The following is a 22275-nucleotide window of genomic DNA, read 5'->3' as shown; positions in this document are numbered from 1 at the left end:
GTGAATTGCAAAACCATACAGAAAACCGTAACGGAGTACCATAGCGCAGGGCCGGAGTGGGGCCATTTTTCAGCCCCTGAGTTTCAGGCCCAAGATGCAGCCTGCTTTGACTGGGGGTGCAGTGAACCTTTCTGGGGGTATCATGATTACAGAAAGGGATCGTATAATTTTTTATATTGATACCATTTTTGAGACTGCTTAACGATCCGAGTGTTAATCAGGCACGGAGCCAGACGTTGTACGGAGCCAACATTCGGAGCTTTACCCCAACCTAGGACTTATGGATTTGATGTGATGCAAGATAGGGACTTCTACACTTAATGCGAGCGCGCACTGTGCGCGAGCGAACATTTTTGGCCATTATTTGAGCGCAAAATAGTTTTTTGAGCTTTATGTAAAATAAACAGACGTTTTTCAATTGGTAAAACCTTCCCAGCTATCGGTAGCCGATCTGAGAAAACATTTTGGAAAAGACGGGTTATGGACCCAACCAACTCTATTTGGAAGGGGAGAACTCCCTCACATGGTACAACCCATGCAGAGGCTGAGGTGTCAGAATGCAGAACGTGTGTAGCCTACTTTAAGAGAAGATAGACTAACGTGACAAATGTCTGTGGAGGGGGGTTTGAGGGTGGAGGGGTATCTGTAAGGTCGGATATTTAAGCATCTGTTGCAAGATGCAATATTAAGGCTAAGAGTGACACTTTCTCTCCAGAAATTGAAGATAAAATAAAGTGATACCTCAGTTATTACATTATTGGCTCAGTTATTACATTTTCAAAGTTTTTTTAAAAATGCAAGGCCAATAACGTAATAAGTTATTACATTATTGGCAAAAAGTTATTACGTTATTGGCTCAGGAACTTTATTACATTATTGGCAATTTATTATGTTATTGGTTTTATTACATTTAAATTATTACGTTATTGGCCGTTATTACATTATTGGCCATTATTACGTTATCGGTTGCTACAGGGTCACATGAGAAAAAAGTTCAGTTATGTAATTTTCAAAGTGTACAGTATGTTAACGTTGCTCATTTTGGTAACAAAACCTTCAACTTCCCCTTTACAACATCAATTGTAACCCCTTACGCCCCTTCGCCATACTGTGCCTTCTTACCCTTTCTAAGAACCTCAAGCTAAATGTAAAGATTAACAGATCAAGGGGAATTGTTTCGGACCTATGCAAGGTTTTCACAGATAGTTACTGGTCAGTTGTCCATTGGAAAGCCAAGAAACAAGGTGTGATGTTTCCATAAGAGATTTAAGACCACAACAGGAAGTGCATTCTTTGTGTAGGCTGAGGAAATGTCCCAAGAGCGCAAACAGATACCACATGTAGAGTCCATCAGAATAAGCAACTTGAGACCATATAACCCAAGCCCTACAAGTTCACAAATATATTTTGTTATTCAAAAATGTGTGGTATTGAAGTAATTCAGACAGACATATTGAACCAAAGAGAAGCACAGATGCTTAATAAGGAATATAACTATACATGTTGATGTAAGTCAAGGAAAATTAAAGAACATAAGGCATGTGTTCAGGTCACATGATGAGCAACAGTTTTAAAAATATTTGTTATCAGTCGATCACTGTGCCCTCTGTGTTGAACCTCTTGGCTCGTTCATCTTCCTTTTCTCTTTACACGTCTCCATCCATTTCTAATCTTATTTCCCCAGTACATGAAGCAAAACTGTAGTTGCAGTATGGACATTATGGAATCTCAAGGAGAGACCTTACTTAGAGGTTAGACTGCCAGATTGTACATTACCAACAAGTTGTCTCTCCTTCCTCCATTTGTCTTGAACATCTCTCGATATGTCATTCATTGCAACTGCACAGGAATTGAATGAATAATTTACAGGACAGTGTAGATATGTTTACATATACTTTTAAGTCGATACAACAAAGTATAATCCAGTGACATGAACTTGTCCTGCTTAACCCACAGAGCACTTCTATTCACCTCAGAATATATATTATTCATAACATTATGCTACAATATTTGCGCTACATTAGAGATCAAGAGCATTGATCCAGATCACCATGACAAACTCCACATTTAGTCCAATGCTACAGAGCCATCTAGTGGTAAAAGTCAAACAAGCACACAAACTCAAAATGCAATACTACACCATTTTTATTATTTAACATAATACATTCATGAGGAAAAACACCATGAGAACATTTTCCAAATCATCAGAAGAATGCACAATATAAATGTAATTCCTTATCCTGACATATAATGACACAGTAAATGACAGACAATAAAAAGATTACATCCAAAAACGTTATGGAAATATAAATACAGGTCAATGAACTTTAATGAATGAAGTGTAATACTGTCATATTAAGTAATTTCATAATACATTATAAAAAATATATAAAAAAGACTTATTCTCTATAGACACATCAATATTATATTTCATGTAAAAGTGTAATCCTACAAAGCATAATTTGAAATCATTATTTTAACACTGCTGCATTGTCAATTGGCAACATATATCTTTTGAGAGCTCCATCACTATCGCTTAGCTTGCTATTTTATTTTGTCAGGCTGATATTTTTAAGCAATTCTATTGGTAGCCGCTGCACACTATTTAATCTCCATCAAAGCTTCTAAAATATGTACATTTCACTCTCACAACAAAAATATAATTATTATGAAAACTGTTGCCTGTCCATACACAGCCTCGGCAACATCTAGCTTATGGTAGGATAAGCTGGTGGAAAGCTATATGTGGTGTCAACAACACAGATTGATCCAAAGAACTTTTCCTGCCAGGTTCTCTCTTAAAGGGATGCTGCTGGTAGCCCGGCAACGTTTTTTTAGGCCTACACAGTGACTCATCTTCCGATACATCATGAAGACACTTAGATGAACGAGTACATTATCACCCCCCCAAAAAAGTCTACTGGCATCCCCTATCCTAAGAAGAGTGTTTTTTTCCACCCAAGAAGAAGGAGTTATGAGCAAAATCAATTAAAATACAATGACACATGGCAGTGCTGTACAGTGTTTGTGTTATGTCTGTATTTCCAGGAGAAGGTTTTTATTCTTGGACTTCTCCTCTTCCTCTACAGCAGTGTGAGAATCCTGCAAGTCTTGGAGGACATGGAAAAACCTTGTGACCCCGTCCAGTTTCTTGTCACCTGAAGGAGAAGGGAATGGTACAATCAGACCAAGATGTGGTCCTCCGTGATTCTTCTGAGATGTAACAGTTCACTTCTAGACAACTTCATGACAACCAATCTATTTCCAGTATTCCTGACATCCATCTTCTGATTTGCAAGCATACGGAATATAAATAAAATATTAAGGTGGCTGTAATTGTGAGAATGCTGTTAAGCATTCTCACTATTGCTTTTCAACTTCTCAGTTCTTCCGCCGTTTTTTGGCCTTTAACTCGTTCTGCATACTTTAACCGATTCCTACAACTTTTGTATCAAAACGTTCAGCTCCTTCAGGAGATGATGGCTATGACTTTTGGTATTTCTCACTTTTATACTTTTTAAGACATTAAGGTTTTTGTGCAAATTATTCTCCCATTAAAAGTAATGGTAAATCCTTTCAAATCATTAAATAGCTTCCTCCTCTTTCAAACGTAACTACTTCAGCTTACTTTCAGCTAGAGACACCATTCAACCTTTAAAATGTTCACAAGACATTCAGCTATTCCCAAATGATTCAGCTTTTTCAAATGTTCAGCCAATTTTGAATTATGACAGTTTGAAATACATTAAAATGTTTGCTCCTTCTTGATTTTTATGAATGAGCAGCTGCTCTTTTTCTGATATTCAACTAATTTGTCAAACAAATTCCTCTAACGTTCATATAGTTTAACTTACAGAAACAAGTTATACCTTAAAATGTAGGAAAAATTGTCCTCTTTCAGCCAATGTAACTACTAAAGAGCTCACATTTACAGATTTTCAGCTATGAGCCTTGAAGCGAGAGCAGCCTTTCAAATTCTCTCACTAACTTCAATGGAGAGGTTAGTAAAATCAGTCAGAGAAAGCAAGAAGGAACAAGATTTTGAAACTGCCGATAGAGTCGTATTTCTGACCGCACAGACATATAAAGGACATCTCTGGTTTCGGCAGAGTCATGGGTCTCGGAAAATATCCTTATATTTTGGATTGGACGTATAGTTTTGCGTCTAGGTCAACTTGTTTGAGGTGTGGATGCTAGGTAAATGTTCGTTTTTCTCTCTGCCTAGCTCGTTAGCTATCACAGCTGCGCCATCACCGTGGCAACCAAACAAACAAGCACCAGGAAAGCAAAAGGAACACGTTTTTGAAACTGCAGGTAGAGTCGTATTTCTGACTGCACAGACATATAAAGAATATCTCTGGTTTCGGCAGAGTCTTGGGTCTCGGAAAATATCCTTATATTTTGGATTGGACGTACAGTTGTGCGTCTAGGTTATCTTGTTTGAGGTGTGGATTCTAGCTACATTTCTCTTATTCTATGCCCTCAGCGCGTTAGCAATCATAGCTGCACCATCACCGTAACGACAGACACGCACCACTCAGTCTCTCATACAGGTGATTGGTACGTTTACTTGACCATGAGAAACACGATTACTAGCAATTGTCGGTTTATACCAATAATACGATTACTCCGTTTACATGTGTAATTAGTTATGCGATTACTCAATAAACGCATCTTCTTTTTTATTAATCGTTGTATGCTCCACGGCCAAAACTTGCACCATCATCCTTCTGCAACAAAGTGTCGCCGTCTCTTCCTGTATCGGCTCTACTGCTGTATGTTCCATTCCATCAACACATTGAATCCTACTAAGAAAGCCGAGTAAACACACTCAATGGTAGGCTACATCTGCTACTGCTATTACTATCCCAACTATAATTTCATCTGTTAAAACGATAATATTCTTGTTACGACTAGCTAGCCTACTTCTTCTTCTGTTTAACAGTTCAGCTTTCAGCTTCTCCCACATTGTAGGCTATTTTAGCTCTTAGCTTTGTTAAGATGATGCAGTTCAGCTTCCACACTGCCTCTTTTGTGTGACTCACACATTTTTGAAATTCATTTCAGCTTGCGGGTATTTTCTCATTTCTCACTTTTATACTTTTTAAAATATTAAGGTTTTTGCTCAAATTATTCTCCCTTTAAAAGTAATGGTAAATCCTTTCAAATCATTGTTGGAATGCTGCTCCAGCCCCTTTCAAAAATACCTTTCGGTTGCTTTGAAGCTTCAGCTTATAACTTTCTACTAAATTTTCACTATTTTCAGCTTTTTTAGCATGGTCAGCTATCCCCATTCAGGTTTTCAGCATTCTCACTGCTGTTTCGCAGGAACAGCCGTTTCTAGTTCATATAATAACCAAGTGAGATGAACATCAATCAATACATAATTTACATGAAGTAATTGGTAAAAACAAACACAATATTCCCCTACCCTCCACAGTTTTACAATCATCATCATTCTGTAGCTTCATCTCCAGGTGTTTGTCCCTGCACGAAAGTCAACACATACAAAGAATAAGCAAAACGACATGAAAGTCTCATCAACATTTCAATTTGTTTGGTTCCACAGTCGGTAATGAGTGTGAGTCACCTCATTGCCTGCCTGACTCCAATGAGGTGTCGGTAGATGAGCTGGGATTCCAGATCTGGATCAAGGGGGTCGTACCACTCCTGCAATGTCACCCCATGCTTGGTTTTGTCACACCCTGGGTCTGGACGGAAAAACAGGCAAGTACAGATTCCTTATGACCATAGACCAACAAATACCCCAAATAATTTACAATCTTTAAGACAATCATGGGCGAAGCACTGTTTAATGACAATGTAAAATGTGGTTCCAACGAGAGGCAAGCTGTTGTCCCTGAGTCCTGCAGTACCTGCTTTGTCCTTCTGGTGGCAGCAGCTCCAACGATCCCCTTTGTAGATCCCTGGGTGGTAGCAGCTCATAGTGTCAGTATTGTGGCTGCAGGCTTTCCTCAGAGCCGACAGCCACTGATTCAATTCGTTCACACTCTATAGTGAGACAAAGATTGGATCAGGGGCGCTGGCCGGAGTTTAAACTCAGATTGATTACGACACTTAAACAATCAACATATGTTGTCTACTCAGTATTTGGGAGTAACGGAATACATGTAGGCCTACCGGCGTTACGTATTCAGAATACAATTTATGAGTAGCCTAACTGTATTCCGTTACAGTTACAATTTAAATAGTTGGTATTTAGAATACAGTTACATTGTTGAAATCAATGGATTACATTACGATACTTATCTGTTTCACAAGTTTATTCACTCTCTAAATAAATTAAGGAAAGTCCATGCATGGCCATCACATGCACGGGGGATGCAAACTCATGTACCATGGTTGGCCAAAGCATGCCTCTCATCCACTCTCAAGTAGTTCTTAAGAGACACGTACGAGCATGTTCGGGAAACGCACGTAAGAAATAATAACGACTTGTAGAGAACCCTTGTAACAACAAAGATCCATCGTTATCGGGAAACGCAGTTTAGTAAGCAGGATTTGATGGCTGCATTCCTACACTTGCAATTCAATGTGGAAGTAGGCTAATCCAAGTAATCCAAGTATTCAGAACGTAGCCTACTTCCACATTGAATAACTGATACGTTACAAAATACATTTTTGGGCATGTATTCTGTAACAAAATACGTTTTGAAAGTATCCTTCCCAACACTGCGTCTACTACCCAACTATCCGGCAGTTCAGAAAAAATACGCTACGCTATTTTACGGGAATTTGTGTGTGTGTAGGTTATGTGTGTGTGTGTGTGTGTGTGTGGCGTCAAATTTATGTCAAAAGTCAAGAGCGAGTTTTATTTCACACGCGCAGATATTTGTTTTTCACTAGCAAAATATGTGACACGCTCCAATGAAAATGGGTGGTTGTCGGTAGGGTGACCGGACAGTCCGGTTTTCCATCCCTTTGTCCGGACCACTGTTGCGTGTCCTCCTTTTCGCCCTTTTGTCCTCCTTTTTGACCCTTCCTGCCAACCGTCGCAATTTACAACTCGCGTAGGCTTTCAGATGCCAAAAAGAAAGACCTCCTTCAAACCTACGTGGAGTTCAGAACTCCACTTTGCCACTAAGAGCAGCAAAGATCAATATCATGCATAGACTTATATACAAGTGGCAAGTGACAACCAGGCTTCTCTTTCAAGATGGCGTCCCCATTCATTTCTATGAAAAGTGCTCAATGGCGCAGTGAGGCAAGCGAGAGCGCGAAACGGACCGCGCCATCTTTCCAGTTCTGGCTCGTCCGGTCTTGCGCAGAACAGTGGCTCGCCTTGTTCCTAGCTCCGAGACTCGTGTACGCTTGCAACTAGCTGCACACGTCATACTTTGCGACAACCAGTCACGAGCGTGTGACCTAAGGCATTGCAGTGGAGTTAATGGGGTACAAGTCCGATCAAGATGCAGATAGCCTACATCATGTGAACTTTACGAAAATCAATGCTATTAGTACTGTATAGTATTCCTTTCACTTGGTTTTTAGAAATATAGGCCTATTCTAGATGGAACATACGTTCCACATATGACTCAGACTCACCAAATATACATTGTTCTTTTTGCTTTGTGTTTTTAGTATGACTGCTTAAATATTGTGTTGGATTAAAGAAACTGTAAACTTGAATATCTGGCTCTGTCGTTGTTCTAGCTCGGCAAAGCAAGCTAAATTAAATAAGCCTATGAATATGTTACTATTATAATGATGATGAGTGTTGGTTTACTATTACTAGCTTACAGTTATTGTTAATGCCGTGGTGTTAACTGACATAATGTTACATAACCATAACAAGGGTTGACTTGCCTAGCTAGCTCTAGCTGTGTGAGGTTCGTATGCACTCACCGTAGCCTATTTAGTTGGTTACAGACAGTATTTTTTACCAGGGGTGCAGAGACATAAATAAAAGCTGTATAATAATATCAAGCTGTCTTGCTGGCTTGGAGCTTTGTGAACTTCCTTTGCACTGCAATTGCGTTGGCTCAGTATTGTGCGCAATTTGGTTTCACTGTCAACATTATAAATGTAAGAGGCAATGCGCAAACTCAGTTGGTGGCAATATACAACTGTTGTTACTGTTCAAGTCAAGTGGATTATATTGTCATTTTCAATTACTTATGGTTGTAAACAATAAAAACGAAACAGCGTTTTCCCAAGACCATGATGCCATATAAAACAACATATGACAGTAAGGTGCCAGCGTAAACGTATATGTAGCCTACAGTGACAGGACAGTATGTACAGTGATTTGAGGTAGCAGTTATGGAGTGATAAATTCTTGTGCCAATTATTGTGATGCCAATTTGTTGAGCGGTCATTTTCCTTGTATAGATCTAGAAATGTTTAGAGTGAAATACATAGCCATGTTGACAGAAATATAGGTTCATCGGCTGTCCTTCACATTCACACACTGTTGTCTTTATACTTAACAGATCATCTATGATGTCCCAAAGGCCCAACTCATTCTCAGGTCACCTTCTGGCAGCAACCTTGCAGCTGGGTTTCACTGTGTAACCAGGCCTACCCAAGCTGCTGCTGGGCTAAGGGCTTATTGGAATGGAACACTGGGAATTGCAGATGACCTGAAATAAATATTTTTCTTTCTGCTGTGTAAGATGTAGGCCTACTGCTTTTAACTGAATTGAACACTGTTAAACACTACCATGGTCAGCAAACACTAGCCATGTCTCTACTTAAGAAAGGATACTGTTAACTTTTTATTGAATAAATACATTGTTATCCTTATTCCTGTGGCTTGTCACTTCCTGAAGCTCATAAGTATGTATCTAATCTTATAGAGTGTCAGGTGTGTGTCAGATGCTTGCTCGCAGTTATCTGTACAACTCTCGGTTGTTGAATTTGTGTGCGAGTACTTATATTTTGTGAGTGAAAAGTTAATATCTGTGAAATAATCTACTTGCTCTCGACTTTTGACATAAAAAAAAGGGAGTCAGGTGGCTGAGTGGTTAGGGAATCGGGCTAGTAATCTGAAGGTTGTTGGTTCGATTCCCGGCTGTGTCAAATGACGTTGTGTCCTTGGGCAAGGCACTTCACCCTACTTGCCTCGGGGAGAATGTCCCTGTACTTACTGTAAGTCGCTCTGGATAAGAGCGTCTGCTAAATGAATAAATGTAAATGTAAATAAATCTGACACCATAGACTAGTGTGCCTGGGGAGGTAGTCTTGCGCAGCCTCTGACCTTACAGTCCAAGTACAGGGTCTCTATCTCTCTGCTATCCTCGCTGGAGATGATCTGCATGACGTTCGCACTGCCAAAGCTTTTCTCCTCCACCTTCTCCACAGCTCGGATCTTGGGCAGCGAGATGAAGGAGCTCTTCTGCTACGGAACGGGAAAGAATGGAAAAAAAAGACACAGATGACATGAAACGTGGGAACATAAAATCACAGCAGATGGCGAGGGAGGGGTTGTGTCTTTTGCATTGTGAGTGGCATTTCTACGCCTGTAGCTTCCAGGCGTAGAAATGTCTGGAAACAAATCTCAATGGGCCTCATTCTCGAACATTTTCAGAAGTTTTTTCTGAAATGTTTCTTACGGGCTTCGGAAAAACAACGTAAGAAAAAGACATCCGCCAAATTCATGAACGCTTGAAAATGTGTTCCTACGCAGCAGAAGTTTTCTGAGCTGTGCTCCTCCAAAAGAGTTTTCTTAAGTTGAAAGCGCGTCCTCGTGCTCCTGAATTTGCATACATACACGCCCCGACAGCTCCTTATAAGGGCACGCAACAGCAGTAACTTGAGAAGTCAGAATCGACACAATTAGGAAAGCAACAGGAATGCACGTTATGTCCAAGCGAAAAGCAATTGTGCCATATTGTATGCCTAGGGTGCACACCTTTAAATAGGTCGAGTGATCAGTGATAATTGGATGGCCTGGTTGAATTTATATGATGTTCAAGTCCAAGTGCAATTTAAAGGTTTTATTTGTCACATACAACATCATACCAGTAAGATGAGCAGTGGAATTGTTCTCCACTGGATCTAACAGTGTGCACACTAAGCAAGGTAAATTATTATAATTATTTTAATCCGAGGATGTCTGTAGAGTTGATGTGAACGCAATCACCAACGATTTCTCACAAATTCATTAACACTTAACACAGAGAGTTTTCTTAGATGCGATTCCCCTTGTGGTTTTTTAAGGAATCGCATTTGAGACAACTCTGGACGATTTACGACTGCTATTGCGAGTTCGGAAAGTCTTCTGAAGTTCAGAACAAATCCCAGATGAGAAAACTTTCATGAATGCCAAACGTTTTCCTAAATCCAATTCAGAAGAAATTCCTTCTTAAATTCTTCTTAACTGCATTCGAGAATGAGGCCCAATGTCTGGAAATAACAGTGGGGGGAAAAAAACATGAAACATGGCAAAAGGGGCCACAGACTTCTCCTTCTTTAAACTCTCAATACTGCCAATCTACCCAATAGCACAGCTTCAGGTACGTAACAGATGGTTTCACAATAATACGCCTTTCAAAAATATATATATTTTTTCCAGCAGATGGAATCTGTCACCTTGGAGTGCTGTGTCCTGGAGTAGGACAGCATGTCTTTGCTGAGAGTGACAAAGTACTTCTTGAAGGGTGAGGCCATCAGCAAGCTCTTATCCTTGGTCCTGTGGAGAAGCAGGTAGCCTCCCTTCTCCATGGAGCCATACTTGAGACTCATCCTCTCCTTGAGGCAGAGGTCTGAGATAAACACACACACACACACAATTAGCAAAACATGACTTGGAACTAAAGCTAGTATGGCTCGGTTTGAACTAGATAGCATAACTAAATAGCATAAAAACATAATTAACTTTTTAAAAGGAACATAATTTCTGATTTTGTATGGGACGGTTTCATAGCCAACACCTTCCGAGTCACCACAGGTGACCAGCTTGCTGATGAAGTCTTTGAGCTGGGTGATGCCCTGCTGGATGGCAGGCTGCAGGGGAACCATCCAGGGCTCTTTACAGCAGCAGGTCAGGGTATCCAGGTTACCAATGGTTTGAATGGCCTGAAGGAGGACCAAAGCATCACACTGCTAAGACTGCATTTTAAACTGTAAATGTAAAGAAAAAAATTATATATACTGTATTTTGACATCAAACTGCCTTCTGTAAACTGTTAAACTGCATTAGTCTAGAGAATTTTTTTTTTTTTTTTTAAATCAACATTTTTAGTTTTTACCATTTTTGCCAGACGTCTGTCTACAGTATGAAGTAAACCAATTAGATCTATAGTCATCTAATGTCGACCCCGTATCATTTCCCTTACCTTAGCCAACAGAAGCAGTGTGCGACTGGTACGGGCATCAGCGTGCTTCTCGCGAAGGTGGAAGAGTTTGGGGGACATGATGGCTGGAGAGATGAAGCGAAGACACAGGAAACTGGTAACGGCTATGAACTTCACCTTCTGTGGACAGAGAAGGGACACTTTTCTAAGGAAAAACCAGGTTTGAACCAAGAGAGAAAATTCACTGTCATTGGGCCTCATTCACCAAATGTTCAACTAATTTGTTCTTAACTCCCACTTACGCAGTTTTCAGGAAGATTCTGGTATTCATCAATGTTTTCTTATTTAGGATTTGTTCTTACGTAAGAACAGAATTTACGCACACCTATGTTTGCGCAAAATAAGTAGTGATACAGTTTTCGCCTGTTCTAATTTAAAATTGAATATTTCTCTCCTTTATAATTTTGCAACTAATAATTTTCATTATTTTACACATAATTATGTTTGTTTGTTTTAATAAATACACACTACACTCACACTTCGGCTGATTTGTAAAGCCCTTTGAATTGCCATAGTGTATGAATTGTGCTAGGCCTATATAAATAAACTAGCCTTGCTTTGCCTTCAATTCACATCAAGTATGTTACCGGAGAACCTTGCCATCCAATAATAAGTGACTTATCACGGTATTTATAGGCCCAAAGTAGGCTTATTCCGTACACTAGGACAGTGGTTCTCAAAGTGGCGAGACAGCGAGGGGGGGTCGCAAGATGATTTCCAGAAATCAAGGAACATTTAAAACAATTAGAAATAGCATATTTTAGCCAATATTTTAACAAGTTCAAAATAGTAGTTAAATTAATGCATGCAAATAAAAAAGCCATCAGCCTTTTGATTTTCCATTCACTGTAAGTACGGCAAACCATCTGACATCCAACCAGGAGGACGCGTTAGTTGAACTGTCAAGCGACTGAACGTTAAAGGCAGCGTTCTCAGCCAAGACACTGCTGAGTTTTGGATTTCAGTGGAGAGGGAATACCCATGGCCGCGGGAACTAGGGGGTGATGAGGGTGCTGCAGCACGAAAATGTAAAATAATATGACTTGAAAATCCACGCAGTAGCGGACTGGCCATTGGGAGCACCGGGAGAAGAATAACGATGGAAAACCAGGCTAAGAAACGTAAGGGTGGGGCTGAAAAATTAAGAGATAAAAAGACATCACCGTCACTAGACAAGGTTTTACCAATTGAAAAACGGGTGTTTATTTTACACAAAGCTAAAAAAATATTTTGCGCTCAAATAAAGGCAAAACAAATTGGCTTGCGCGCTAACTATCGAACTCCCGAACTAGCATCACATCAAACTCAGAATGTGCATGCAATAGCCGGTTAGCTGTGGTGGCGTATACGGGGGCCGGTTCTGGTGGGCCGGTCTGGATTAAAGTCCAGGGCCTATTTTTACTCCCACGTATACATAAACCACCTCCGTGGATGCGGGGGTCGCGAGTCACTGGCACCATTATTTTAGGGGTCATGGGCTGAAAAGTTTGAGAACCCCTGCACTAGGACAACATCACACAATGGCGTATTTATTGCTGCTGCAAAATTTTGCAGATCGCGCCCTGAGGAGGGAAGGCATCTTCCGTGACCATACCGATTTATTTGCAGAGTGACAAGTACCTGTTGGGACGCTTTAGGCTACCAAGAGCAGTCCTCATGGATATTTGTTTTCATGTTTTGAAATATGTTTTCTCCCTGAAAAGGAGGACACGAGTCCAAAAAGGAGGACAATCCCCAAAAGATTTGTTGACCGGGGGGGGGGGGGGGGGGGAGCAAAAAATGATGTTAAGGAAGAGTGCCCGGCAGAACTAGCATTATCCTTGTGCCGTTGCCTAGCTTAGGCATGCCGCTCTAAAGCCCCTTTCCCCCTACTACTCACGTCTATATCAATGCGACAGAGCTTACAGAAGGCACGATATTGATCTTTGCTGCTCTTAGTGGCAAAGTGGAGTTCTGAACTCCACGTAGGTTTGAAGGAGGTCTTTCTTTTTGGCATCTGAAAGGACAAAAGGGCGAAAAGGAGGACACGCAACAGCGGTCCGGACAAAGAAAGGGCTGGAAAACTGGACTGTCCGGACAAAATCTGGCGGCTAGTCACCCTATATCCACCGCTGACGCTATTAAATATGATGTGTCGTTTGTCACTAACTTCTAACTTCTCCACTTCAGAATTACTCAAGTTTTTCTGTCTTTCGAGGCCTCCACCGTCTTTACAACGTCTTTTGCTATTTCTCTGAGTGTGCACACAGCCCTACCATCTCACTGCCTTTTATGGGAATTAACGGGGTGTTTACCTATTCTAAATGGGGCACGAGCTTTCAACTTACGAAATAGTGGGATTCATCATTTTAAGACCACACCTGCAAACAATTCTGCTGTTTAGGAACACATCATGAATCACACGTAGATTTTTCTTAGGAACTTTCTTAAGAACAAATTTAATAAATAACTTAGGAAGATATTGGTGAATGAGGCCCATTGTTATCATTGACTTCTTAAAGTTAAACAGATGTTAAGATGGACATTTTGGACAAAGAAAAGGACCAGAGCCCATTCTAAGATTCTAAGAGGGTAGGAGTCTACAGAGCACTTTGATAAGGTTTGAACTGAGAGATGGAAACAACATGATGAAATTACCAGATTGACTCCTTACTCCTTAGTGTTAAAACATATGTTAAAATGGACATTTGTATCATTCTGACCCGGTACTCTGGCTCGGGGAAGCGCTTGTGGACACGCTGGTAGAGCTGCTGGAAGGCCTGGCACAGAGCCACAGGGCAGTAGGAGGCTGACTGGAGGATGGCATGCAGCAGGTCAGACAGATAGGACTGGAGGAGGTCGGCACTCTGCTGAATCACCTCCGATTCCGTGTGCACCCGGTGGAGACCTGCACACCTGTATCCACAAATGGACTGAACAAAATGGAAGACTGGCGCGTATAGCGTGTAAGAACAATTTCCAGGGAGGTCCTGAGAAATCGTGAATCACCATAGCCCTTAGGATTACTTGAAGTATACTTCAAGTTTAATTTGTAAGTATACTTAAGTATAAAACGTATTGTGGTACTTAAAGTATACTAGCAGTGTACTTATTTATATACAATTTTTGTACTAAGTAAACTGAATTGGCCCACTTTTTAGGTACACTTTAAAAGTACACTTATAGTGTATTTGAGGTTTACTTTTGAATACTGTAAACTAGCCTGTGTAGTGCACTTTTAGTTTATGAAGTATACTTCCTAAAGTACTTCAAAGTATACCTTTGAATACTCTAAAGTAACCTGTGTAGTGCACCTTAAGTTCATGAAGTATACTTCCTAAAATACCTCAAAGTAAACTTTGGAATACTTTCAAGTGCACTTTCAATTAATGTAAGTACTTCAAGAAATAAACTTAATAATTGTCCATTTACTATGAATTACTAATATATTTAAATGTTTAGGGGCCCCTCAAACTCCGCCGATCTTGCGTCACTTGACGAGAACGGGGGCCCTCGCCAAGTGACACTGCAAATTACTAGCTGAAAGAAGCTAATTACTGTGTATGCACTCATGTAGTAGAAATCCAGCTCTTCTGATCAAACGTAACAGTCATTTAATTAATGGTTACAATGGTAAACCAGCAATGACAATTACCACACAACAAAACACTACATTCTAAGCATTTAAACACATTTAAAAAACGAAATTCATGAAGTTACATTTGTATTTCGAACAAACGGCAAACTTATCAGCTAATTTTAACACTATTTACCGCCTTGCATCATGGGAATTGACCAGCCAATGAGCCACGCTATCTTCATTTTTTCACTGCATTTCAATGCATAATGCAACCCTTCTGCCTGCGTCTTTCTCAATTAGCTTTTTTCCATTAATACTCCAATTGATAATTATTAGTATAAGAGTATAGGGCTTCAAAATGTTTTGGCAGTAATTAAGGTTAAAGCTTCAGTACCAAAAAAGATTCAATGTGCAATGCATAATAGATTTTCCTAGACATGAATAATTAGAATATACAAGATGGATACATTTTTTTTACCTGTAATGTACTTTAAAAGTATTTTGACTGTTTTTGCTGTATAATAATAGAAAACGTACATCCTACTCCAGAAGAAATGTGTCACGACCCCCCCCCCCTCCCCCCCGGTTTCAGTTTTTTGCCCTGCCCTAGTGTTTCCCTGTCATTGTCTTCATCTGTCTCGTTAACGTCATTGTCTTCACCTGTGTCTCGTTTGGTTTGGTGTATTTAGGTTTCTGTTTTGTGTCCAGTCTTTTTCTTGTCCTACCCAGTGACCCATGTCACTGTGAGTACCCTAGCTGTTTTCCCGTTTTTTTGATAATAAACCCTCTGTTCAACGCAATGCCTCGCAACTCCCTTGCATTTGGGTCCTACCCTACCTCACACCCTGACAAAATGTATACCATTTTCTGTTTCGAAGCATACTTCTTAAAAGTATATCAAAAGTGAACTATTTTCAAAGCATACTTAAAATTATATCAAAAGTGAACAATTTTCTAAGCATTCTTCTGAAAAGTATATCAAAAGTGAACTAAAAGTGTACTATCCATATTTTATTCTCTTCAGTGATCCCTACTTCTTACCCAGCCTCCTTCAGCTCTACTTTGTTGGGGTCCAGTTCCACATACTTCTTCTCTTCGAAGATCCTGTTGATCAGAGGGCCCAGAATCCTGTGCAGATACTGCATGCCGGCCACCTGGGGCAAGCGAAAAAACAAGATGGCGGATATGAGCCAAAGCATCTGTTTTCATAACAAACATGTTTTGTTGATGTTCTCTAGATAGCATTCAGTCCACAAAGAGAAGGTACATTGTTACGGTCCTTTAATTCTAGGGACAAGACAAAGGTCTAACAAGGAGTGTTTGGCAGTATGCACATAAGTAACATGATGGTTGAATAAATATGTATTATTTATTATACAAAAAAACAAACGCCACAGGGGAACAATGAAACAATGAACGGTGCCACAGAAAAGTAATTAATAAAAGTGTCCTAACTACCTAAAAACCTACCTAACCAAAAGAAATGCCCCTATACTAAACACATGATGTGGCACAGTACAAAAACACAAATTAGTGTTTACCTTCAAAAATGACTCCATGGATTTAGAAGCTAAGGAGTTGCTACGAAACAAAGTATTGGGTTCACCTGGAAGAGAGATGAGAGGCCAGGAAAGGAGGAATCTCATGAACATAAATTGAGACCGACAAATAAATCATAAAGACTAAAGCAAATATTAGCTCAGTGAGGCCCACACACTAGATATTACTGAGTAAATTCAAAACACAGGATACTAAGGTGTCCAAATGCAACAATCAAAAAATTACTTACTGGTCCTATCTAGTTCCAATTTGAACAGAACATCCATGAACTCCTTGGCCAATCCCTGACCCAGGAAGAGCTTCACAAGGTTGGATGCAACCTCCTGTCGGCTCTCTGCGGTGGTCGTCTCATCAATGAGCATAATTAAGTCTGGCCAGTTGCCCTGCAAACAACAGAGGGTAGGACAGGGTGTCTCATACAGTTCAGAGAACACTATCTAACCAAAACCCACAGACTGTATGGCACAAATCCCAATGGCAACAGAGAATGGATTGCGTCAATAAAGAGCTCCAAACTAAAGTTCAAAGAATCATGACTTTCTTAATTTGCATGGCATTATCTGAAGAATCCATTAAACCGGTATGTTTCTACAATTTACGTATAAACTAGGTAACAGGTGTACAACCGAATTTCATCAGATTGACGTAACCCGGGTCAACCTGAGGGGCACTGAGGTTTGAAGACAGAGGTGTGGCACAGATCTGACTCTCACATTGAGATGGGCTCCCACAGATTGGCACAGGAGCTCTGTGAGCGGCTGGTAGTGACTGGAGGGCAGAACTGTCTCATCTCGGAGGCGGAGTTGCAGGCGCAGAGATCCCAGAGTGCCCCTGGTGGATGGAAAAGACAGAAAAGAAAGGCAGAGGAAGTCAATAGCTGAACAAAGAAGAAAATATGACCAAACAAGAAGAAAATATTACCCTGAGACAGAAATATGGCACAGCTAACCAGTACTAGTCTGTCACTTTTGATATACAGTGTAAGGTTAGTTTAGGTCATTATGTGTATTAGAGGTCTAGTATATTGTACATTGCTTACTATTTTGTATATTAGGATGTTTATTATTATTATTTTGTTTTTATTTTAGCTTATCATAGATGTAATCTATGTTCTTAGTACTATATGTTATGTTATGCCAGGTTGCTTGCGTTGTCTTGTCCCAAGAATTTCAGTGCCCAGTCTGACCTTGTGTTGGTCTGTGCACCTGAAAATAAAAAACTTTAAACTTGAATTCGGAAAATGTAAAGATATCATCCTTGCGGGTAGTTCAGTTCTGGATAGAGAATGAATAAAGTTTGATAAAACAATAATATCATGTCATATGCTGATTGACTGACTGACTAGACAAGACTGTATAACTTACGTACTTTGGTGAATTTTGGGACGGTAGTGACAATAAACCTGGTGTCCACAGTAGATGCCCAGACATTTTGGAAGCTTCAATCTATTGTATTTATTGTTGCTGTACCTGACCCTGACCTAAATTGACAAATGTAGCTTCCGTGAATACCATGCACTTTACAACCTTTAAAATTCACACAGCCACCATCTTGTTAGAGCCACAAATAACCTTTGGGGGACTAAAAACTTCAAGTAGGAGTTTGGGTGGGGGGTGACATTCCCACCCAAAGATGAACAGCTCTCAGTACAACTGATTCAAATCAGCCACACAGACAGGCACAGACTGCAATGCCTTTCTCCCTGCTGAGGAGGGGCTGGCACACAAAGATGAGTCATCAGACCACAACTCCGCTCATTGTTTCCTGGGAGAATCGCCCAATGACTAGCCACCACAAGCACAGCCACAGATGGTGGCTGCTTGTCAGAAATCCAATCTGGGGGAGGGAAGGCAGGCAGGGGTGGGGGGGGGGAATGAGAGAGACAACACAAACAAATACAACAACAGCTTGAATCTGCTAAAACAGAGAGGAAGGAGAGGTTTATGCAAGGAGAGAGGGATTATGTGGTCTTAAATTGAGAAATAAAAATGTCTCCACTGAAATCAAGTCATAAAACATTTAGTGGAACCCATTTCCTTCTAGGGAATCCCTCCTGAAAATGACAGTTGGATGCTATTGTCATACAGGCAGGACAATATTTTATTTGATACAATTTCATAACTATGGGTGACTGTGAATATGGAGGAAATCCTGTTAGTTTCAAGGATTTTTGATAGTTTTATAATCCTTTGTTTGGGATTGGTGCTTGACATTTCAAGTAACCCTCTTTCCATTAGGAAAAATGGAAATCAGAGAGGAACTAAGCGGCACCAGACAGATGTCCATAAATAATGACTATCAGCTAAAACAACAATCACCAAAGCGGAAAACCAAGGATTTTGTCAAACTAAGCCCAATTTTATATTTTTAAAGTAACACATGCAGTATAATTTTTGCGCTTCTTACCAGTATCTTAAGTTAGTACATTTGGAAACATGAGGGAATTAGGTGTATATAAAAAAATAATATAAAGAATTTGTATGAACTGAAAAACAACAAGCTAGCTTTAACAAACAAAAAGAGATAGGGTGTGAGTCTGACAGGCGCCTGATGAAGTCATGCCGCTCACAAGGGGGGGGAAGTAAACACTGATTTGTGGCAAAGTCCCTTTAATCTTACAATCACAAGGACTTCCCTTCCAGGATTTGCTCTAAATAAAACGCTGTGACTTGTGACCCGGAACAATGATGAATCAGGTTTGATGTTTTTGTATCAGGCTGATAAAACTGTAAGCAGAGTAGTGAGGTTCACCTGAGCTCACAGTGGGCATGCAACCAAACAGAAGTCTTTTCCATTCCTCCTTAATCAGTCAGTCACTATGATTGACAGATTGAGAGGTGGGTGCCAACGGCATCAGATACTTAGCTGTTGTTATTTTACATGCAGAAACAGTGTCGTAGTTGAATGTAACACTTGGAGTTGGAATCTTTGAATCACAGTACCAAACCACACTATCGAAGGGCTAGCATATTTGCTAGTGTGACTGGCTAAAGCTGAGTGTTTGAGGTGGTTAGTTGTGTGTGTGAGTCAGAGGACTAAGGTCGACCCCCTGACAGGGAAGGCAAGAGAGCTTAAGTTTCTAAATTTATGAAGTATCCTTAAAGGCTTCGCCAACAGCCCTTGTTTGAGGGACTAATCTGGGTCCTTTACTGAGGAGACAATTTGTATCATATATTGAAAGAAAATCCTGCTCTACTCCTCTTCCCTTTTACATAAGCCCCAGACGACCCACTCCTTCTTGCCGTTTCCCTCTCTCGCTCTCTAATCCCACCCAAAGTCCACATGGCCAAATTATCCTGTATGGGGGAGAAATAAAGCAGGGATTTGCCCAGGGAAAGGATTAGTACTTCCTGTCGGCACCGGAACAGACTTACAAAGCGTGCATGCAAACACACACCCATGCCCAAAGGGCAGCGATGGGATCTCCAACACACACATGCATGTAGACACAAACACACACACCCGTGCACACACACTTGTGCACACATGGTGTAAGATACTATACCAATGCATACACACAGAGCACGCACTCACACATGCATACCTTTATCAGTCCCTTTAAAACATAAACACATTCCATCTCCTCGGACGAACTCTACATTGTCCTCCCACAACATAGCACTAGATGTCTTATGTTTCATCTGGGATGCTCACTCTATGCACAGTCCAGACGCCATCAAGATGGGATTTTGTCCTTAAGATAACATATTCCCTTGTTGTTATTGACTCAGAGTTGCGCCATAACCAACGGCAGTTAAGGGAAAACTTACTCGTACTGGCTGTGTTTGGGTTTTTCGGGCACCAATCGGAACCAGCCTTCCTCCTGTTGGGCTGACTGCAACCTGTGGATGTTGAACAGAACCTGACAGGGGGGAAGAGAACCAGAAAGATGGAACAAGAGCCCGGTCTTGATGGCCTCATTAATTTCCAAACACAGTCCAGAGGAAAACCGGCCTGTACCGTACATCTTACCTTGCCCAGAAAGTCGTTCTTGCTGACCAGGTCCCAGTCCCATACCTCCACACTCAGGGGGCTGTCAGGAAAGGTGTCGTCTAGCTCAAACTCAAAACTCTCGTTCCAGCGAGGGTAACAAGACTTCTTGATCACCTGTGCAGGCAAAGTAATCGGGGAGGGTCTTAATTTTTAAATAACTTGTTTAACTACATGCTCTTATGTTTCTTCCCATTGGCACTTATTTGCTTTTCACAATGTTTGCTTCACGTTTTGGCTACTCGCAATGTTTTTGAGGCTATCTCGTTGTTTATGATCATTGACCTATGCACTTTTGTAAAGCTTTCTCGCTTTGGATAAAAGCGTCTGCTAAATGAATAAATGTAAATGTAATGTAAAAGGTTCTTTTAAAAGGTCAGACTTGTGTTTTGCATATGCAGTCGTACATGACAGAACGGCGGAAAAGGGGGGCAGTGATGAATGAGGCTTACTGTGCTTTCGTGAGTTTTGCCGTTGTAACGTACTCTGACAAAGGGGTCCGAGGCACCATTCCGATCTTTCTTTGCCAGGTCTCTGTTGAGCACAGTCACAGAGAACATGACTGAGGTGCAGTGATGGCGCAGATCTTAGCCTAGCTGCTCAAAGTGTGCAGATGTGTGTCCTCCCACAGTTCTTGGTTTTGTCCCAACCTCAAGTTCCACCAACTAAATCTAATTTCAAGTTGAGATGGAATATTTCTTTTGGCATGATGTAACATGGGTAAGAGAGCACTGAATGGTGAGCTCGTCAAAGTAATCAACACTCCCACTGTGTGTGTCTGTGTGTCTGTGTGTATGTGTGCGTATCCAGATGCTACCACAGATGGGCTCTAATACCCTGCACACAGGATGCCCCTATATCCCAGGGAGCACAAAGTATTTATGATGGAGATATAATGAGCGTTCACCTACGCTTCAAACTTGCATGACATGCCTATCTGATGACGACATTCATATACACATGTTTATAACAAAAGTTGGGTTTTGAGGCAATCCATGCAAGGTAATCCAATACAAAACGATATTACTATATTACTATAAGACTAAAATAGCAAGTAAACAGCAATAAGCTTTGTTCTCAAAGGGAAGAGGAAAACTAACAGCCTTTCACTGATATAATCATACATACAGATGTTATTTCAGTAACCTTTAGTGTAAAACTGTGTGTAAATGTGTGGTAGAAGCTTACATTTTTCACAATCAAACATGTACACAAGCGTGTACGCTTGTCTAAATTAAGTGTAAAATACTGGTGGAGGTGGACTACCCACTCTCCCTGCCAAGTATATCCACTCTGCATCCCACAGGCAATTAGTCACTCTACTGACAGTGTATTAATAACATCTGTGTCATGTCCTACCTGGCCTCCAGCACTTGACTGGGCTAACATTTGTCTCTGTCTCTTTGTGTCTCTCTGTGTCTGTGTCTCTCTGTGTCTGTCTCTCTCTCTCTCTGTCTCTCTTTGTCTCTCTCTCTGTCTGTCTCTGTCTGTCTCTCAGTCTCTTTCTTTGTCTCTCTCTCACACACACGCACACACACACACACACACACACACACACACACACACACCCTACCTGGCTTCCAGGACTTGGCAACGCAGTATTCTAGGGACGTCCGCGTCCCCCAGCACTGACACCTGCAGGTGGATCTCCCCCTGTACCTCCTCATCTGGGTCGATCTCTGTCAAGTTCACCCACCCATCCACACCTGCAAAACAGCCACAATACAACATGGCTAGGCAATGTTACTATGGGAGACTGCAATAGGAGATTCATTGATTTTATCATTTAAGTCAGGGCGTTTTGAGTGTGCAGTGTTTTCAGAATTATTTAAAATATGTAAAATAATT

The 22275-nt window shown here is 40.8% G+C and overlaps 1 protein-coding gene across 6 annotated transcripts in view; it reads right to left on the bottom strand.

Annotated features, from left to right (window-relative positions):
- Positions 1-2225: 2225 nt before the first annotated feature.
- Positions 2226-22275, bottom strand: part of rasa4 (RAS p21 protein activator 4) — a 29419-nt gene continuing 9369 nt past the window's right edge. For 3 of the 6 annotated variants that reach the window (XM_062485516.1, XM_062485520.1, XM_062485518.1), the window contains 17 exons: positions 22001-22133; positions 20880-20961; positions 20410-20544; positions 20208-20299; positions 17151-17268; positions 16667-16820; positions 16419-16483; positions 15919-16031; positions 14021-14213; positions 11301-11438; positions 10896-11040; positions 10555-10727; positions 9221-9361; positions 5877-6012; positions 5591-5711; positions 5432-5487; positions 2226-3158 (listed from right to left, as the gene is read on the bottom strand). In XM_062485516.1, coding sequence (XP_062341500.1) covers positions 3031-3158; positions 5432-5487; positions 5591-5711; positions 5877-6012; positions 9221-9361; positions 10555-10727; positions 10896-11040; positions 11301-11438; positions 14021-14213; positions 15919-16031; positions 16419-16483; positions 16667-16820; positions 17151-17268; positions 20208-20299; positions 20410-20544; positions 20880-20961; positions 22001-22133 — 2123 coding nt within the window. In that variant the 3' untranslated portion in view covers positions 2226-3030. Of the gene's footprint in view, positions 3159-3192; positions 3327-5334; positions 5488-5590; positions 5712-5876; positions 6013-8451; positions 8586-9220; positions 9362-10554; positions 10728-10895; positions 11041-11300; positions 11439-14020; positions 14214-15918; positions 16032-16418; positions 16484-16666; positions 16821-17150; positions 17269-20207; positions 20300-20409; positions 20545-20879; positions 20962-22000; positions 22134-22275 lie in introns of those variants that run through there. The other 3 variants (XM_062485517.1, XM_062485519.1, XR_009932792.1) reach the window with 3 other exon arrangements.

This window comes from Osmerus eperlanus, chromosome 19 (genome assembly GCF_963692335.1).
Source record: "Osmerus eperlanus chromosome 19, fOsmEpe2.1, whole genome shotgun sequence".
NCBI classification, from domain to species: Eukaryota; Metazoa; Chordata; class Actinopteri; order Osmeriformes; family Osmeridae; genus Osmerus; species Osmerus eperlanus.
Note: the sequence above shows the minus strand (reverse complement) of the source record. Positions and strands in the feature narration are given on the sequence as shown.